Raw genomic sequence first — 16,812 nt, forward strand, 5'->3', positions numbered from 1 at the left:
AAGATATGCCTATAGTCCCAGTATAAAATTGTGAGGGGAAAATGTGATGAAAGGAAAAATATAGTTGACCTTTTAACAACTCAGGGGTTAAGAGTGCAAACCCTCCATGCAGTGGAAAATCTGTGTATAATTTGTAATTTGGCCCTCCACATTGGCAGTTCCCAATCTGTGGATTCAACCAATCTCGGATTGTGTAGTACTGTAGTATTTACCACTGAAAAAAATCTGAGTATAGTGGACCCACCCAATTTACCTCATGTTGGTCAAGGGCAGCTGTACTATATTTTGGTCAGTAGCATATTCCAGTCAACAAATATATATTAAGCACCTTCTATATGCCAGGCACTGTTCTCAGCCTGGGGGATAGAGGCAGAAAGAATTACGAGTGTACACTGTCTTCTGTAGGGCAGCAGTAGTAAAATACAGTCAGCAAGTCACCTGTTAACTCATTTCATCGGTGAAGAACTGAAGACCTTGGCCTAGCTTACCCCAGAAAGATTTCCTGTGTCTGATATTCTTCATGACCTTCCTTGAGAGGAGCACAGGAGATGTAGGGGCAGGGTGGGAGAGTTCCTTTATGAGGGCCATGCTGCTTTAGCTTTCCCTTCCAATACGATGCTACTTTTGGGACCTAGGGCTTGACCAGGGGTATAATAATTATAGGCTCCTAATAATAGAACTCCTTTAAAACTTAAGTTCATTGCTTATCCACTTCGTATTTGGACATTCCCTTTGATAAATAACCAAGTCCAGTAATATTATAATTAGATTTTAGTCTCCAAATTGCTGAAGAGGATTGCTAGGACTGGGTTAGGTCCCTTAGCTCTGCTTATCTTTCCAGGTTAAAGATCTCTACTCAGGGCATGGGTGGATAATTCTGGATTTAGAGTTTTCTCAAATATTCTCTGGAATGTCACCCCCTAAATTTCCCCTCTCCCAGCTATGTTTCTTTTAGATATGGTTTATAATGAAGGGGGGAGGAGATGGCAGTTTGGGGGATCCTGGGAGAAGTGTTTGAAAGGGGCTATCTACATTGTATTCATCAGTGTCTCACAGTTTAAGTGATGCAGAGAGTTCAGGTGCTGAAATTCAGCAAGTCTCTTAATTATCTAACCATTAGAGGTTTCAAATCTCTGGCTTTGGGCAGAAAGTTATATTATCTTGTATGTCATATCTTCTTTCTGGAAAACCAGATTGGGTTGGGTTGTGCTTTGCAGGTTGGATTGTCTTGAAAAACTTTACTGAAGTTTGCAGAGTGTTCTGTGGGCAATTTCCTTTTATGGTCCAAGCTCCAAAAGCTCCATCTAGCTTTGGAGTGCATATGGAGTATAACCAGTTGCTTTGCTACATACAGGGACTGCTAGCTTGCTAAGCCCAGATGGAGGGGAGCCCATTTCCTCCATCTCACCTTGACTTTTTGTTTGTTTGTTTGTTTGTTTTTAAAAATATTTATTTACTTATTTTTGGCTGCGTTGGGTCTTCCTTGCTGCTTGCGGGCTTTCTCTAGTTCTGGTGAGTGGAGGTACTCTTTGTTGCGGTGTGTGGGCTTCTCATTGTGGTGGCTTCTCTTGTTGCAGAGCATGGGCTCTAGGCGCTCGGGATTCAGTAGTTGTGGCTCGCAGGCTCTAGAGCGCAGGCTCAGTAGTTGTGGCGCATGGGCTTAGTTGCTCTGTGGCATGTGGGATCTTCCCGGACCAGGGCTCAAACCTGTGTCCCCTGCATTGGCAGGCAGATTCTTAACCACTGCTCCACCAGGGAAGTCCCCTTGACTTTGTTATGCATTGTGGATTTTTAACTTTTGCAGTACTTTAGTCTTGTATCAGTTAGGACTGTACTGGAGGTGAACACAACCCTGTCTTAAACTAGCCTGAATAAAAATGAGAATTAATAAGGATACAGGAATATCTTAGAACTTAAGTTAGCAATTCATTTGGGCTTCAGAAACAACCAGAACCAGAGACCTGAATGTTGTCAGGCCTGTCTTTTTCTGGCTGTTGGTGAGTTTTTGGTGTTCTTGTGATTCTCATACATTTGTGTGCCTTTGCATATAATCTCCCTCTATCTGAAATGCCCCTTCACCCCCTTCTCTAAGTGGTTAACCAGTTCATTAGGGTACAGTTTTGTTTTTTTTTTTTGCGGTACGCGGGCCTCTCACTGTTGTGGCTTCTTCCATTGCGGAGCACAGGCTCCGGATATGCAGGCTCAGTGGCCATGGCTCACGGGCCCAGCTGCTCCGCGGCATGTGGGATCTTCCTGGACCGGGGCACGAACCCGTGTCCCCTGCATCGGCAGGCGGACTCTCAACCACTGCGCCACCAGGGAAGCCCTAGGGTACAGTTTTGATGTTACCTGGTTGATGAAGCTTTCCCTGAATTCCTAAGTTTGAGTAAGGTATTTTCTTTTCTGTACTTTTGTAGTCCTTGGTTATATTTCTTCCCTGAAATTTACCTCATTGAATTGTGATTACTTGTTTCTAAATCTTTCTTTAAATAGACTTTGTGTTCCTTGGTAGCAAAGACTTTGTCTTATTTATCTTTACGTTTCTATTACCTAGAGCATGAATGAGTGAAAACTTAAAGAAAAGAAATATAAAAGAAGTAAATATTATATACTTACTGATTGGCAGATAGGGAAAACGTTTTTGTACTGATAATTTAGTTTGATTCTGAGCATAAATGTTGTTGGTTCTTTCAGTCCTGGAAACTGTGTTTGGGAATAGGAAATATATTTTTTAGGGTGATCAGAGCATAAGCATACCATACTTGAGTTATGGTGAGGTACAGTGCATGTCTGAATTTGTTCACCCACTCAGTTTCCCATGTCTGAGCTTTGCCGTTTATTGCACTTGACATGGAAGTGTCCCCAAAGGCTAGCAAGGATCACCCATAGGGCAGAATCCTACTCATACCCAAGAGTCTGTCCAACTTCTTTTTCTCTTAAAAATGTTTCATCTTCTTTAACACATGGTGCTGGTACAACTGGATAACCACGGGCAAAAGAATGAAGTCAGACCCCCTACCTCACTCTTTATACAAAAATTAACTGAAAATTAGTGACCTAAATAAAAGTAAAACAATAAAACTATTAGAAGAAACATAGGGATAAATCTTCATGATCTTGGATTGGGCTACTGATTCTTAGATTTGATGTCAGAGTCAAAGCAACAATGAAAAAAACTAGATAAATTGGACTGCAACAAAATTAAAAACTTGTTATGCATCAAAAGACATTATCAAGGAAGTGAAAAGACAGTCAACATAATGGGAGAAAATATTTGTAAATCATATATCTGATAAGGGTCTAGTATCCAGAATATATAAAGAATCCTTACAGCTGCACAATAGGAAGACAAGCAACTCAGTCACAAAAATGAGCAAAGGATTTGAATAGACGTATCTCCGAAGAGGATATACAGATAGCCAAGTACATGAAAAATTGTTTAAGATCATTGGTCATTAAGGAAATGGAAATCAAAACCACAGTCAGATATCACTTCACACCCACTAGGGTGGCTATAATAAAAAAAAAAAAGAGGGCTTCCCTGGCGGCGCAGTGGTTGAGAGTCCGCCTGCCGATGCAGGGGACACGGGTTTGTGGCCCAGTCCGGGACGATCCCACATGCCGCGGAGCGGCTGGGCCTGTGAGCCAATGGCCACTGAGCGTCCGGAGCCTGTGCTCCACAACAGGAGAGGCCAGAACAGTGAGAGGCCTGCGTACCGCAAAAAAAAAAAAAAAAAAAGAAGTGTTGGTGAGGATGTCGAGAAATAGGAACACTTGACTTGTACATTGTTGGTAGAACTGTAACATGGTTCAGCTGATGTGGAAAACAGTTTGTGGTTTTTTAAAAAGTTAGACATGGAATTACATGTGACCCAGACGTTCTGCTCCTAGGTATATATCTAAAGAAATGAACACATATGCCCACACAGACACTTGTATATGAATGTTTATAGCAGTATTACTCAATAGTCAAAAGGTAGAAACAATCCAAATGCCCATCAGCAGATGAATGGATAGTCAAAATGTGGTATGTACATATAATGGAATATTATTTAGCCATATAAAGGAATGAAATACTGATCAGCATGCTACCATTTGGGATAAATCTCAAAAATATTCTGCTAAGTGGAAGAAACCAGACACAGAGGTTGCATATGGTGTCATTCCTTTTATATAAATTATCCAAAATAGACAAATTCATAGAGACAGAAAACAGATATGTAGTTGCCAGGGGATGGGGGGAGGGAATAATGAAGAATGATTACTTAATGGATATGTGGTGTTCTTAATGGGTATGAGATGATTTAAAAGTTTTGAAAGTAGAGGTGGTGGTTGCACAACATTGTGAATGCAGTAAACACCATTGAATTGTATACTTTCAAGTATGTAGTTAATTGTATGTTATGTGACTTTCACCTCACTTTTTTTAAAAGAGGAGAAATAGTTTGATCTTGACACAGCCAAAGGCACTCAGAAATTAAACTCTATGATGCCAGTGTCAAATTGGTGTAGGCTCAAAATCTGCCCCTTCCCCTGCCCACTTTTTAAACAATGAGCCAATTGTATTTTCTCAGATGACAGCGATACCCAATGTAAGATGGCTCTGGGGTTGCCTAATTTAGTGGCTCAACTATATCATCAAGGACACAGCAATTTTATTTCCCTTTCTGATCTGTCATTGTCAGCATGTCAGCCTCATCCTCATTAGGTCTCCTGAGGTTCCCAGTAGGTTCCTTAATGTTCCCTAGATGGCTGAAGTAATTCTTTGCACCTAATTTTTTTTTGTATCTTCCAGTGGTGGGAAATAAGATACCTTTTCTTTCTTCTGTTTTTGTTTTCATTTACCTTTTTTATAAACTATTCAAACCTACAGAAAATTTTAAAAGAATCAGAGTATATACCCTTATACTTGCCACCTAATTCAACAACAGTGGTTAACATTTTTGCCATAATTTGTTTTCTCTATATAAAAATTTTTTGAATCATTTGAAAGTTGTAGACATCACAACCCTTCATCCTTAAATATTTCAGCATGCTTCTAAAAAAAAGGACATTCCTTTACATAACTACATAGTAAGACACTAAGATAATTTACAAAAATTCTTTAGTACTAAAAAGATCCAGTACATATTGTAAGTTTGCTCAGTTCTTCCCAAATGTATCATTTTTAACCTTTTTTTTTTTAATAGAATCAGAATCCATTCAAGGACCTCAAAGATCATATATTGCATTTGGTTGTTATGTCTCTTTGAATTTTTTTGTGTTTGGGGGTTGTCAACAAGGCTTGAGGGATCTTAGTTCCCTGACCAGGGACTGAACCCAGGCCACGGCAGTGAAAGCGCCTAACCCCTGGACCCTCTCTTTAAATCTAGAACAGTGCCACCACCTTGGGTTTTCATGGCAGAATGCTAGTGTTTTACTTTCTCTTTGGAAAAGGTATAACTGCTGATGTTAGTTAGAGGGACCAGTTCTAAAAAGTATTAAAATTAATGGATCAGTAAATATCCAGGAAAAGAAGAGGAAGAAACAATCTTGGGCTTGCTAGGGCCCTGAGAAGTGGGTAAATACTGGTGTGAACTTTGTTGCTCCTCTTAATGAAATCTTTCACAAGTTCGTTCTTTCTTCTTACTGTCTTCATGTATTAAATAATATCATCTATTAGTTAATCTTTAGGTTTGAAAGTATTTTAAGTCCTCTTTAGCCCAACTTCTGTTCCCTACCTGCATTCATCTTTGTTTTAATGAAATTCTCAGTTTCTTCTCAGCCCTTAAAATTCACAAGTACACGTTTTTTGGCCTCTTTTTTTGGTCTTCTATGTTACATGCTTGCTGAGTTGATGTTGGAAAGCCCGGGTAGATGTTGGAAAGCCCAGGTAAGAACTGACATCTGTTTTGCTGATCCTTTTTCTAATCAGCTTTTTTCAGTCATTCAAAGATAGTGAGGTCTTCTGATTCCTGATGAGCTTGTGCCTTAGGAGCAGTATCATTGGTGCTCCACAGGTGAGGGAAACTTCTTGAAGTTCAGGATAGGTACTGCTTGAAGCCTGAAGATGCTACTGTTCATGTTTAACTAGATTGATTCAATATTCTGATTTCCCATTTTAATTTATGTCCGAATTAGATGGATAGTTTTTTTTCTTATAAACAATTTGGACCCTTTTGAGTTTCTTACTTGTTCAGAGAGTGGAAAGAGAAGGTGTCTAATTTTATTTTGCTGAGAATCTGAGCTAATACTTAGACTTCCAGCATTCCCTCTTTAATTCTGATTTCCTAGTTTTCTTAATTGTTTTCTTCTACCCCCGTATTTTTGGGATTATGTTCCTGACTGTATATTCAGTATATAGATGATTTTTCTTTATAAGACTGTCAATTTGACTTATGTTTGTATAAATAGTACAAAAATAAATGTTTTGTGTTTGTGAATATATGCAAGATTAGGCATTTGACCACTTTCAGGAATTCAGTTTAATGAGAAGTTACAATTAATTCATTTATAGAATTCATGATGGTACTTAATATGTTCTTAAGAAAATCAGATGTTCAGAGCATTAGTAGAAAACTGGAAAATTCTGGGTAAGGTAAAAGTTTTATGCCTTTGAATAGATGTGGTTCTGATTTGTACTAATAATTGTCTAGCCTGGGGCAAGTTATTTACCTGTCAGTGCATCTGTGGCCTCATCTATAAAATGAAGGTTGGACAATATTGCTTCTTAGTTATAAAACTGCATTTCATCAGGAAACACATATCAGCATCACCAGATTCTTCTACTCCAAATCAGGTTAACCTGATTATCAGTGCAGTTGAAACTGTATTGTGCACCAAGCCCATTTTTTTTTTTTTTTTTACCCCAAGATGGAAAAGCTGCCTTGGGCTGATAAGCCTCAGTGTGAGAGATAGTTGTAGTTACCCTTCTTTGAGTGTCCCTGGTTTGCTGCAGTCTGCTAGGCTTTGTAACGGAGAGGGCCCTTTTCTGTTTTGCTGTCTGTTCTGTCCCTAGACCCAGGCCGAGTGCCTAGAACATGGATAAATGCTCATTAATTAAATATTTGTTGAATGAATGACTGCCAACCTAGGGCATTGGCATTTACACACATTGCCTCATGCAGTCTTCACAGCCAACTTTATAACACCCAACTTTGTAATAAAAAATATAAGCAACCTTACAATAAAAAAACTCAGTTTTGCATGTGAGTAAACTGACACAGATGCTTAACCACTTGTTCAAAGCCCCACAGCCAGGGGTTAGGAGCTGCCTCCAAACAAAGCCATTTAAAATTTTACCATTTTATAATCAAATGGGGCCTAATCAAAAACTTAAAAGCTTTTGCACAGCAAGAAAACCATAAGCAAAACGAAAAGACAACCTATGGACTGGGAGAAAATATTTGCAAACAATGCAACTGACAAGGGCTTAATTTCCAAAATATACTAACAGCTCATACAACTCAATGACAAAGAAACAAACAACCCAATGGAAAAATGGGCAGATGACCTAAATAGACATTTCTTCAAAGAAGACATACAGATGGCCAATAGGCACATGAAAAGATGCTCAATATCGCTAATTATTAGAGAAATGAAAACCAAAACTGCAATGAGTTATCACCTCACACTGGTCAGAATGGCCATCATTAAAAAGTCTACAAATAACAAATGCTGGATAGGGTGTGGAGAAAAGGGAACCCTCCTACACTGTTGGTGTGAATGTAAATTGGTGCAGCCACAATGGAAAACAGTTTGGAGGTTCCTTTAAAAACTAAAAATAGAGTTGCCATATGATCCAGCAATTCCACTTCTGTGCATATATCAGGAGAAAACTAATTTGAAAAGGTACATGCACCCCCATGTTCATAGCAGCACTATTTACAATAGCCAAGACATGGAAGCAACCTAAATGTCCATCGACAGATGAATGGATAATGAAGATGTGGTAAATATATACAATGGAATACTACTCAGCCATAAAAAGGAGTGAAATAATGCCATTTGCAGCAACATGTTTGGACCTAGAGATTATCATACTAAGTGAATGAAGTAAGTCAGGAAGGCAAATACCATGTGGTATCACCGATATGTGAAATCTAACATATGATCCAAATGAATTTATTTACAAAACAGAAACAGACTCACAGACATAGAAAACAAACTTATGGTTACCAAAGGGGAAAGGGGGTGGGGGAGGGATAAATTAGGAGTTTGGGATTAGCAGATACAAACCACCTGATAAACAGCAAGGTCCTACTGTATAGCACAGGGAACTATATTCAGTATCCCGTAATAAACCATAATGGAAAAGAATATGATAAATAATATATATATCTGAATCACTTTGCTTTATATCAGAAACTAACATAACATTGTAAATCAACTATACGTCAGTAAAAAATAAAGTAAAATTTTACCATTTTAACCATTTTTCAGTGCACAGTTCTGTGGCATAAAGTATATTCACAACGTTATGTAACCATCACTATCATCCATCTTTGCCTGTGCCCTTTTTCCCCCTATTAACACTGCCTCCCTTTGTTCTTTAGGGCACTTTTAACTTTTTAAAATCAGAGTAAAAACTTTTCTTGAGCAAAAACACTGAAGGAACCTGGAAGTTTAAACTTTCAGGCTGGGCTGCATACTGAGTCAGTGTCCTCTCTTTCCCATCTCCTCAGCCAGCTCTGTTTCATGTAGAGTTTTTTATTGGCTAATAATAGTTGGGTATGTTGTTTTGAACAGGAATACATGCTATCAAGTCTGCTGTTCTCACACTGAATAGGAGCTGTTTAGTCTCTTCCTGCGGTTCCTTGGCCCTGTGAGGCAGTGATCTAAATGGTCCAAGTGCTGAGGAGCTGTGTACCTGCCTGATGGGTTAGAGCACCACCGGACTAATGTCTTCTCTCCGCCTTGTACTTGGGAAATGATTGTGCTTTGTCATCCTTCACTTCTTCGTCCTGATAGGAGTCCAGTTCACTACTTTCAGTTTCACTTTGGGCTTTAAAAGTATTCCTTAATCTTTCTCTGGTTGAATTTTCTGTATAGTACAGGTACAAGTAAGCAGTTTTGTTGGCTTGGCTGTGGGATGAGTTGGAATATGTGAAAGGAGATTTGGGAGGGGGATGGATCTGCCTAAGTAGGGTAGCTGGACTTTTCCACTTGCTAGTGTTTCTCCTGTGCTGGTCTCGAAGTCCTGTTTGATGTCAGGCAGAGCCAAGTGGCGAAATATGACACAGGCTGAGGATGAGCATTGGCAATTGTCCTGAGTGCACAAATAGTCTCTTCCCTCCCAAGCATATTTTACAGCCAAGTGAACAGAAGACAATTCAGGCTGTTTGCCTGAGACCTTCGGCAGAAAAATTATCTTTATAAAAAAGTGGCCACTTGGTTTTTATAAAAAGTTTCAGAAGAACAAAATGCAACCTAGGCTTATTTCTCTCTCCCTTGTTTTATCTCTGATCCCTAAGTGTAAGGCTGATTCCAGATGTACTCCTAAGTCTGTTTGCGGGTGGTAGGGTCTGGGCATCCCCAAGTTCGACCAGTCACGTATTCTTCACTTGAGATCAGTGTCAGCTAGATAAGGAAGTTGCCGGAAAAACTGAAGTCTAAGCCTTCCTATTGAATGGTCAAGTAAACAGGCACAGTTTGGACCCTGGCCCAGTTCTGCTCCATGTAAATTTTATCTAGCACACACATGACGGGCCAGCAGTTGTTGGTGGTGTAATTCCAGTCATGACTCACTAATACTGCAGGCCGCCATTGCATGAGGCTTGACCTGAGGTAGCTGCTCTAAATATAGCCTTCCTTTCTGGCAGCTGCAAACACCTGGAAGAGCAGGCAGGCCCCCAGCAGAAAAGTATTTGCTGTTAATAGCATGTCTGTTGAACAGTTGTGTACTGTCAGAGCTTATTTCATGCTATGTTTATACATAATTAAAAACAACCCACTGTATCCATTGGCTTATGGTTGGGTTATGTTTAGAAAAATGCTATTTGTGTTGTTATTCTGTGGGGACTGGGGATGATGTCACTAGTTTGAGGAAGACCATAAGAGAAATGGTTAATGAAATTACTGACAATTTCTTTGATCTTTAATGAACACAGCTAACTTAAACCCCTTAGTGGCCTTTGGTCTCTGGCACTGAAGAACCAAGCTGTCAGTCGTGTGATTCTGTTCAGTTAGGGACTCTGGTTTGTGTGCTTGGTAGTTCCTTCTGACCTAAGGGGGTTTATAAGTAATTGAAAAGAACACTAGGGACTTCCCTGGTGGTCCAGTGGTAAAGAATTCACCTTACAATGCAGGGGACGTGGCTTTGATCCCTGATCAGGGAGCTAAGATCCGACATGCTGCGGGGCAACTAAGCCTGTGCGCCAAAACTACGGCACTTGCACACCTCAACTAGAGCCCGCGTGCTCTGGAACCCGCACGCCACAACTACAGAGCCCATGTGCCCTGGAGCCTGCGTGCCACAACTAGAGAAGAGAAAACCCACATGCCACAACTAGAGAGAAGCCAGCACACCACAACGAAGAGCCCACGCGCCACAACGAAAGATATCGCATGCCTCAACGAAGATCCTGTGTACTGCAACTAAGACCTGATACAGCCAAAAATAAATTAAATAAATAAATCTTAAAAAACAAAATAAAGAACACCACTATTTACAAAATGGTGTTAAGACCTCACCAAGATCTTATTTTTTACCTGTCAGATCGACAAAAATCCAAAATGTTGGAGAAACACTGTTGATGAGCAAGTGGGGAAATAGGCACTCTCATACATTCTTGGTGGGAGCATTCATTAAGTATGTAACTTTTTTATTGAGGGAAGTTTAGATATATCGATTAAAGCCACAAATATATGCCCTTTGACCCAGCGGTATCACTTGTAGGACTTTATCCTACAGATGCACTTGTATGTTAAACTATGTGTGCTTAATCTTATATATGGAAGAATTAAAGATTGGAAGCAAACTCAAAAGTGGATTGGTTACCTAAATAATGATATATCTATACAGTGGATACAGCTGTAAAAAACAATGAGGATATTCATTGTGTACTGACTTAGAAATGTCTTCATGATACAGTGTTAAGGGAATAAAGGAAAGGGCAGTGTGTAATATGCTACCAATTGTGTAAGAAGGGGGGAAATAAGAATGTATATCATTTGCTTGTATGTGCATAAGGAAGTTCTGGAAGGGTATTTAAGAAAGTAATATGAACGAATGATTACCTGTGTGTGTGTAGGAAGGAAGAGATAAGATGGGTATTTTTCATTGTATGAAACTTTGAATCATGTGCATGTATTGCTTTTTTAAAAAAATAATTAGATTTTTTTTTTTTAATGGAGCTTCTTTGGATTTTAGTCACAGCTACAGAGGAGCTCTCTTTTAATTGACTCCCTTACCAATACTTGCTGTCCTTATGGGTAAGAGGGGGATTTCCTCACATTGTTGCTGATGGTGCTAATAATGTTTGTTACTTTCTATGTGGGTACCTTGGGAAGAAAGTGATGCACAAGTTTTTGGTCCTGCCGTTTTTCCTGTTGTTCCTTAGCCAGAATCAATGACTCTGAAGATTAACATACCAGGAGCTGTCTATATACCTTCTATATATGGGTTCTATAGGTTCCTTTTGTTTGACAATTAGGATAATATGCTCTGGAGAGGACTGAAGTCTTTTGCCTTTTCTCTTTATTTGTAGGAACCTACAAGCAGCAATTGGCGCCTATTATGACTTTGAGAGCCCAAACATCAGTGTGCCCTCTATGTCCTTTGTTGAAGATGTCACCATAGGAGAAGGAGAGTCGATACCTCCTGATACTCAATTTATAAAAACATGGCGAATCCAAAATTCTGGTAAATGTATAACGAGCAATCTTCCTTGCCCAGTTTTCTTTTTCTTAGTAGTTAAAAGAAATAAGGAAGTGTTTTAGCTTGAATTATGTGATTGTGTAACTCTGAGCTTTTCCTTATACATGATGTAGAATTTTCTGTTACTGGTATGATGACCCAAACACCAATAAAATACTCCCTAGATTAGGAAGAATTTAGGTCTTGATGACATTTAAACACAATTCAATATTCTTTTGATACCAGGAACTAGGCCTGTGTGTGGTGGTGGTATTGTCTCCACCTGTACAGTTCTACTCCATCATTTTATTTCTGCTCTAATTAATCTTCCAGTTATTTCCAGCAAGCTAGAGGAGGTGCATCCTTGAACGGAACAAGGTAGTTAGAGTTGTGAGCATCTGCTCTTTTGAAAGCTTATTTCTTTGCAACCACAAGGATGATTGTATCTGAAATTTTCATTGAGCTATCTATTTGAGATGTTAACATCACTTTGAAAAATTGGGTAAGAAGTGTAGGGATTTGCTCAGAATAGAAAAGATGGAAAGATTGAGAAATTGCTTTTTTTAAAAAACATTGTTTTGACGTACTGCTGACTTAAGAAAAATTTAACATAAGTTAACCGTAGTTCTTTGAAAATAGTATCTGAATATGTATTAGTAAATGTTTATTATCACCTTTTACTTGTTAATTCTTTTCTAATGACTTTTTTAATTTGAGTGAGTTTAGTATTTCTTGTCTCATCCAGTAACAATTTATGCTGACTAGGTGAGGATGCTTTAACTTCCTTATTAACGAGGATTTACAAAAGAAATTCTAAGAAATGGAAAACTAGACAAAAGGAATATTTAGCTAAAAGTTTGTTGGTGTTGGGGAACCATGTCTAGTAAGGTAATCTGATGTGAAATGATATAAAACTCTGGGGACTCAAACCTATAAAAGTGACCTTTTATTGGACCCTGTTTACTTTTCAGTTCTTTATACTTCAGTTCTTTTATGATGGGGAGAGACTGGCCAAGCTAGCCTTTTATATAATAATTAATGTACCAAATTATTATTCTTAGTTTTTCTGGCTAATTTGGAAGTAACTTTACCTTGGATGGTGTGTCACTGAGCAAAAGCACATAATCTGGATTGACCCAGTGTTGTAGATGACTGGGGACATCAGTGGCTTTGTAAATTTTCATTAGCTTCTTTTCTCTTTTGGTTATAACACTGTTTGGTGCATTGTTAGTTTGAGAGGCACATGGTAATACAGGAAAACAGCCATTTTTCTTGAAATTCTTTTTCCAAGTTTGATTATCTTTACGTTGTCTAATTTCTTTCTCACCTTGCTTAGTGTTGTCTGCTTTTAAAAATATTAAAACAATCTCTTTAGGTCAGCTTTTATTCATTATATTTCTTATCTGAATTACTAAAATCTGTGTTACTGGTCAAAAATGCTTTTGAAACCTAGCCATGAATTTTTTAAATGAGTAACATTTGTTTAGAAAGTATAGCTTATTAAAAGTTTTGTTTATTTAAAAGAATTAATCCAAGACCTTGTTTACTTAATGGTGAAAACACTGGAAATGGTCTGGCTTTCCATGGGTTCTTTATAGTGTTTTTAAATATTGAAAGTTGTTAGAGTACTGTTGAAATGTTTTAAATACCATCTTGCTGCAAAATAACCATTTTATATTTCAGAAAGCCTCTTGAAATATCTACTCACTCACTAGACAGTTCCTTGGGTTAATGGGAGATTGTAAGGGTTTGATATAAAATGGCGAGAATGTCAAATCAGAACCCCAAAGAGCTTGCCTTTCACCTTGACTTGGAGAAAATTTGTTTTAGTGTCCTGCTTTTGCATAGTAACTCCAGTTTAAAACAGTCTCTGGGTCTGCAGCCTGTCTTCCTGTAAAAGGACATTTTTGTTCCTGTACACCTCTTAAAAACTGGGCAACAGTTGCTAGAGATTTTACCTTTCGAGGTACTTGGAACAGGTAGGTTTTTTATTCTTCTGGAAATCGTTCCATCAGCTGTAAAATAGTTTTGTGTCTGTAAACTAAATGCTTTCCATTTGATTAAGAAGAAACTGGCCTCACATAATTAAGTGACAGGTATGTTATTAGAGAGAGAGATAAGGAAAGCATGCACAGGCACTGGTTCTTTGGTGTCATTCTAATCTGGCCTGGGTTTTTTCTGGAAATAGAGTGGTAACAAAGAAGTAGGGTAGTCCGGGACTTCCCTGGCAGTCCAGTGGTTAAGGCTCTGCTCCCAATGCAGGGGGCATGGGTTCAATCCCTGGTTGGGGAACTAAGATCCTGCATGCCGCATGGCGTGGCCAAAAAAAAAAGAACTAGGGTAGGGCTTAGCTGTTTCTCCTCAGGCTCTCTTACTCTCATTCATAACCTTCCCTAAGAGATAAGTGCTCGCTGAAAGAGTTTCATAAATTTTCACGGTGCTTCTCTACTGTCATGTTTCAGGCATATCAGGAATTCAAATTTACAACAGATGAGATTGATAGGAACTGCATATAGCTGTCCCAGCACCTTCCCCAAAGAAGATAAATGTCACACATTGTTTAAAATTAAACACCTAATATTGTTTAAGTCCTTATATTCAGATCATAGAAAAACGGAAGTGAGACATTTAATGACATAGATGCAGAATCCCAGGATCCAAACTTTTGGTACTGTGTAAGTTTTAGAAGTTTGGGAAACATGACCAGGAAACTTTACAGTTGGAGTTTAAAATGAAAATTTGAAACTGTCCCTCTGAAGATGAAAGGAGACAATTCTCTTTACCAACACTTACAGCTTTTCAGTTGTTATAGCCATGCTCTGCTGTCCAGCTGTGGTGAGTGTTAAACTAAGCATATTATAACTCTGGTGTTTCTCTGACTTTAATGAAGTAGTTATGATTGTTATATGAGAGAGTGACATCAGAGTCATCTTTATTTTCTAAACTACATAGAAGTGAATATGAAACAACAGTTGAGGGAAAAAAAGAAGCTTGAGAAAGAACTATTCCCTCCATTTTTCTTTTGACTCCTTAAAATAAGTTTCTTATGTTCCAGTCACTTTATCAGGTACAGGAAGAAAATGGCAACAAGATCAGTGAAGGTCCCTGTTTGCATGTAGCTTAATTTGAAATGCAATCTCTAAAGCTACAGGGGTTAAAAAGAGGGAGGGGGTCTTCACTGAGGTTTGTCTTCTGTCTTGCTCTTTGGATGTTCCTTGTTGTCTCCAAACTATTTCTATAATCACTCATACCTAGTAAGTCTCAGACTTTCTGGAACTGACGGACTTTTATTTCATTTTTGCCATGCTCTCTATCATCTCAGAATTGCCACATGACAGGTTTCTTGTCTAGTTTTGTTTTGACTTTTTATGTTTTTTAATAAAATTATATTCCATGATAACTGGAGAATCACAGCCTTAGTCATATGTGTGCTTGCGATACTTAACTTGGAAAGTCATAAAACACAGATTAGTCTTTCTTTTCTTCTTATATATATCTACCCCCCCCATTAAGCTAGTTGTAACAGACTTAATTTGAAGTGCTATTGTGTTATGCTTCTCAAATCCAGATTTTTCCAGTATGCTTAGCCTGGTAGGCCAAGTAGCTCATCAGTATTTCCCTTCCTTCTGTATCAAGAGTCAGTATCAGTGACCTTTTCACAACTACCTGACCTGACAGTTGGGGGCTGTAAGAACTATATGTCATAATAAACTGTTGGTAACTCTCAGAAGGCAGATGATTGGTTCTTCATTTTATAGCAGATTAACGCTTCAGAGTTGACGGTGTATAACTCTTCCAGTTTTCTCAAGAGGCTCTCCAAGAACCACATCAATAGGGTCTGATGTACTAAAAAGATCAGGACCGTAGCCTCATAATTGTTAATCATTTAACATTTTACCAACTAACTCAGTATCCTGGGAATACAGCAGTACTCCCTCTTTTGCACAGATGAGAGATCCAACTGTCTCAGCTGCTTGTGCTTGTCTGCCTAGGACAGCCAAGTATTTTCCACACCCAGACAGTCTTGGTTTCCCTTGTTTTCTTTAAAGTTGGAAAACAGACACATTCTTGGATTTTCATATAAACATTGTCTTGTTATAGATGTGTGTGTGTGTGTGTGTGTGTGCATGTGCATGTGTATGTGTGTCTTTTAAAGAATAATTGTGAATTCAGCCCTATAATAGTAGTTTAATTTTCCTCTTGGATCTTGGTCTTTAAAGAGACTGACATTTTCCAAGGTACTTCACATCAACTGCTGCTATTCTTGACTAAGACAAATATGCTTTTGCTGGGCCGTAGGCCCCAGAAATGAAAAAAAAGAATTTTCATGTATTGCCAGTGTATCATCCACAACCTTTTCCACAGCAGCAGTTGCCCTTTATAGTGTTAACTTAAGAGGGCACTTTGCTGGCAGGATTTTTTTTGAAGAGGGTCTGACAGACATAGCGACCACTCCTCCATCTGCTACCCCTAAAAAAAAAAAAAAAAAAAAAAAAAAAAAAAAAAAAAAAAAAAAAAACCCAAGAGCCACAGCAGGTGCCGTTCATTATGGGGCTGAGATCTCAGCAGTAGAGCATTGGCTGCTTTTCTCTCCAGTTCTCTTTTTCAGTAGTAAACCATCAAGTATATCAAAACCGGCCTGGCACTTCACAAACAAGGTACAGAGGAATCCTAGAGTGCTGTTAGGAGATGAGTTTCAAGCATGCTGAAAGTCCTTCCATGTCCAGCTTTTCATGGTGATTTGCTTTTATAATGAATGTATGTATCTCAACAAAAAAATAGAGAGAGCTTTCTGTATATAGTAAAAAGGAGTCTGTTGGAGAGACTTCACAGGAAAGATCACATCTAGTCACTGTGTGGCCACCTATGACTGGTCAGAAGTCAATATATTGATTTCTCATTTGAGTTAGTTTACGTGAAAATATGTGTACAGGAGTGGGAACCAAATAAGACTGTTCCCACTTCCAAAGGAGGGA

General features: G+C 38.6%; 1 protein-coding gene across 3 annotated transcripts in view; it reads left to right on the forward strand.

The window, feature by feature from the left end:
- The window catches only part of ILRUN (inflammation and lipid regulator with UBA-like and NBR1-like domains), a 123,278-nt gene that overhangs the window by 26,384 nt on the left and 80,082 nt on the right, over positions 1 to 16,812 (forward strand). For all 3 annotated transcript variants that reach the window (XM_029241977.1, XM_029241976.1, XM_029241978.1), the window contains exon 2: positions 11,688 to 11,842. In XM_029241977.1, the coding sequence (XP_029097810.1) occupies positions 11,688 to 11,842 (155 nt within the window). The remainder of the gene's footprint in view (positions 1 to 11,687; positions 11,843 to 16,812) is intronic.

Source organism: Monodon monoceros, unplaced genomic scaffold (assembly GCF_005190385.1).
Source record: "Monodon monoceros isolate NGI ecotype Baffin Bay Population unplaced genomic scaffold, NGI_Narwhal_1 Super_Scaffold_3, whole genome shotgun sequence".
In the NCBI taxonomy this organism is placed as follows: Eukaryota; Metazoa; Chordata; class Mammalia; order Artiodactyla; family Monodontidae; genus Monodon; species Monodon monoceros.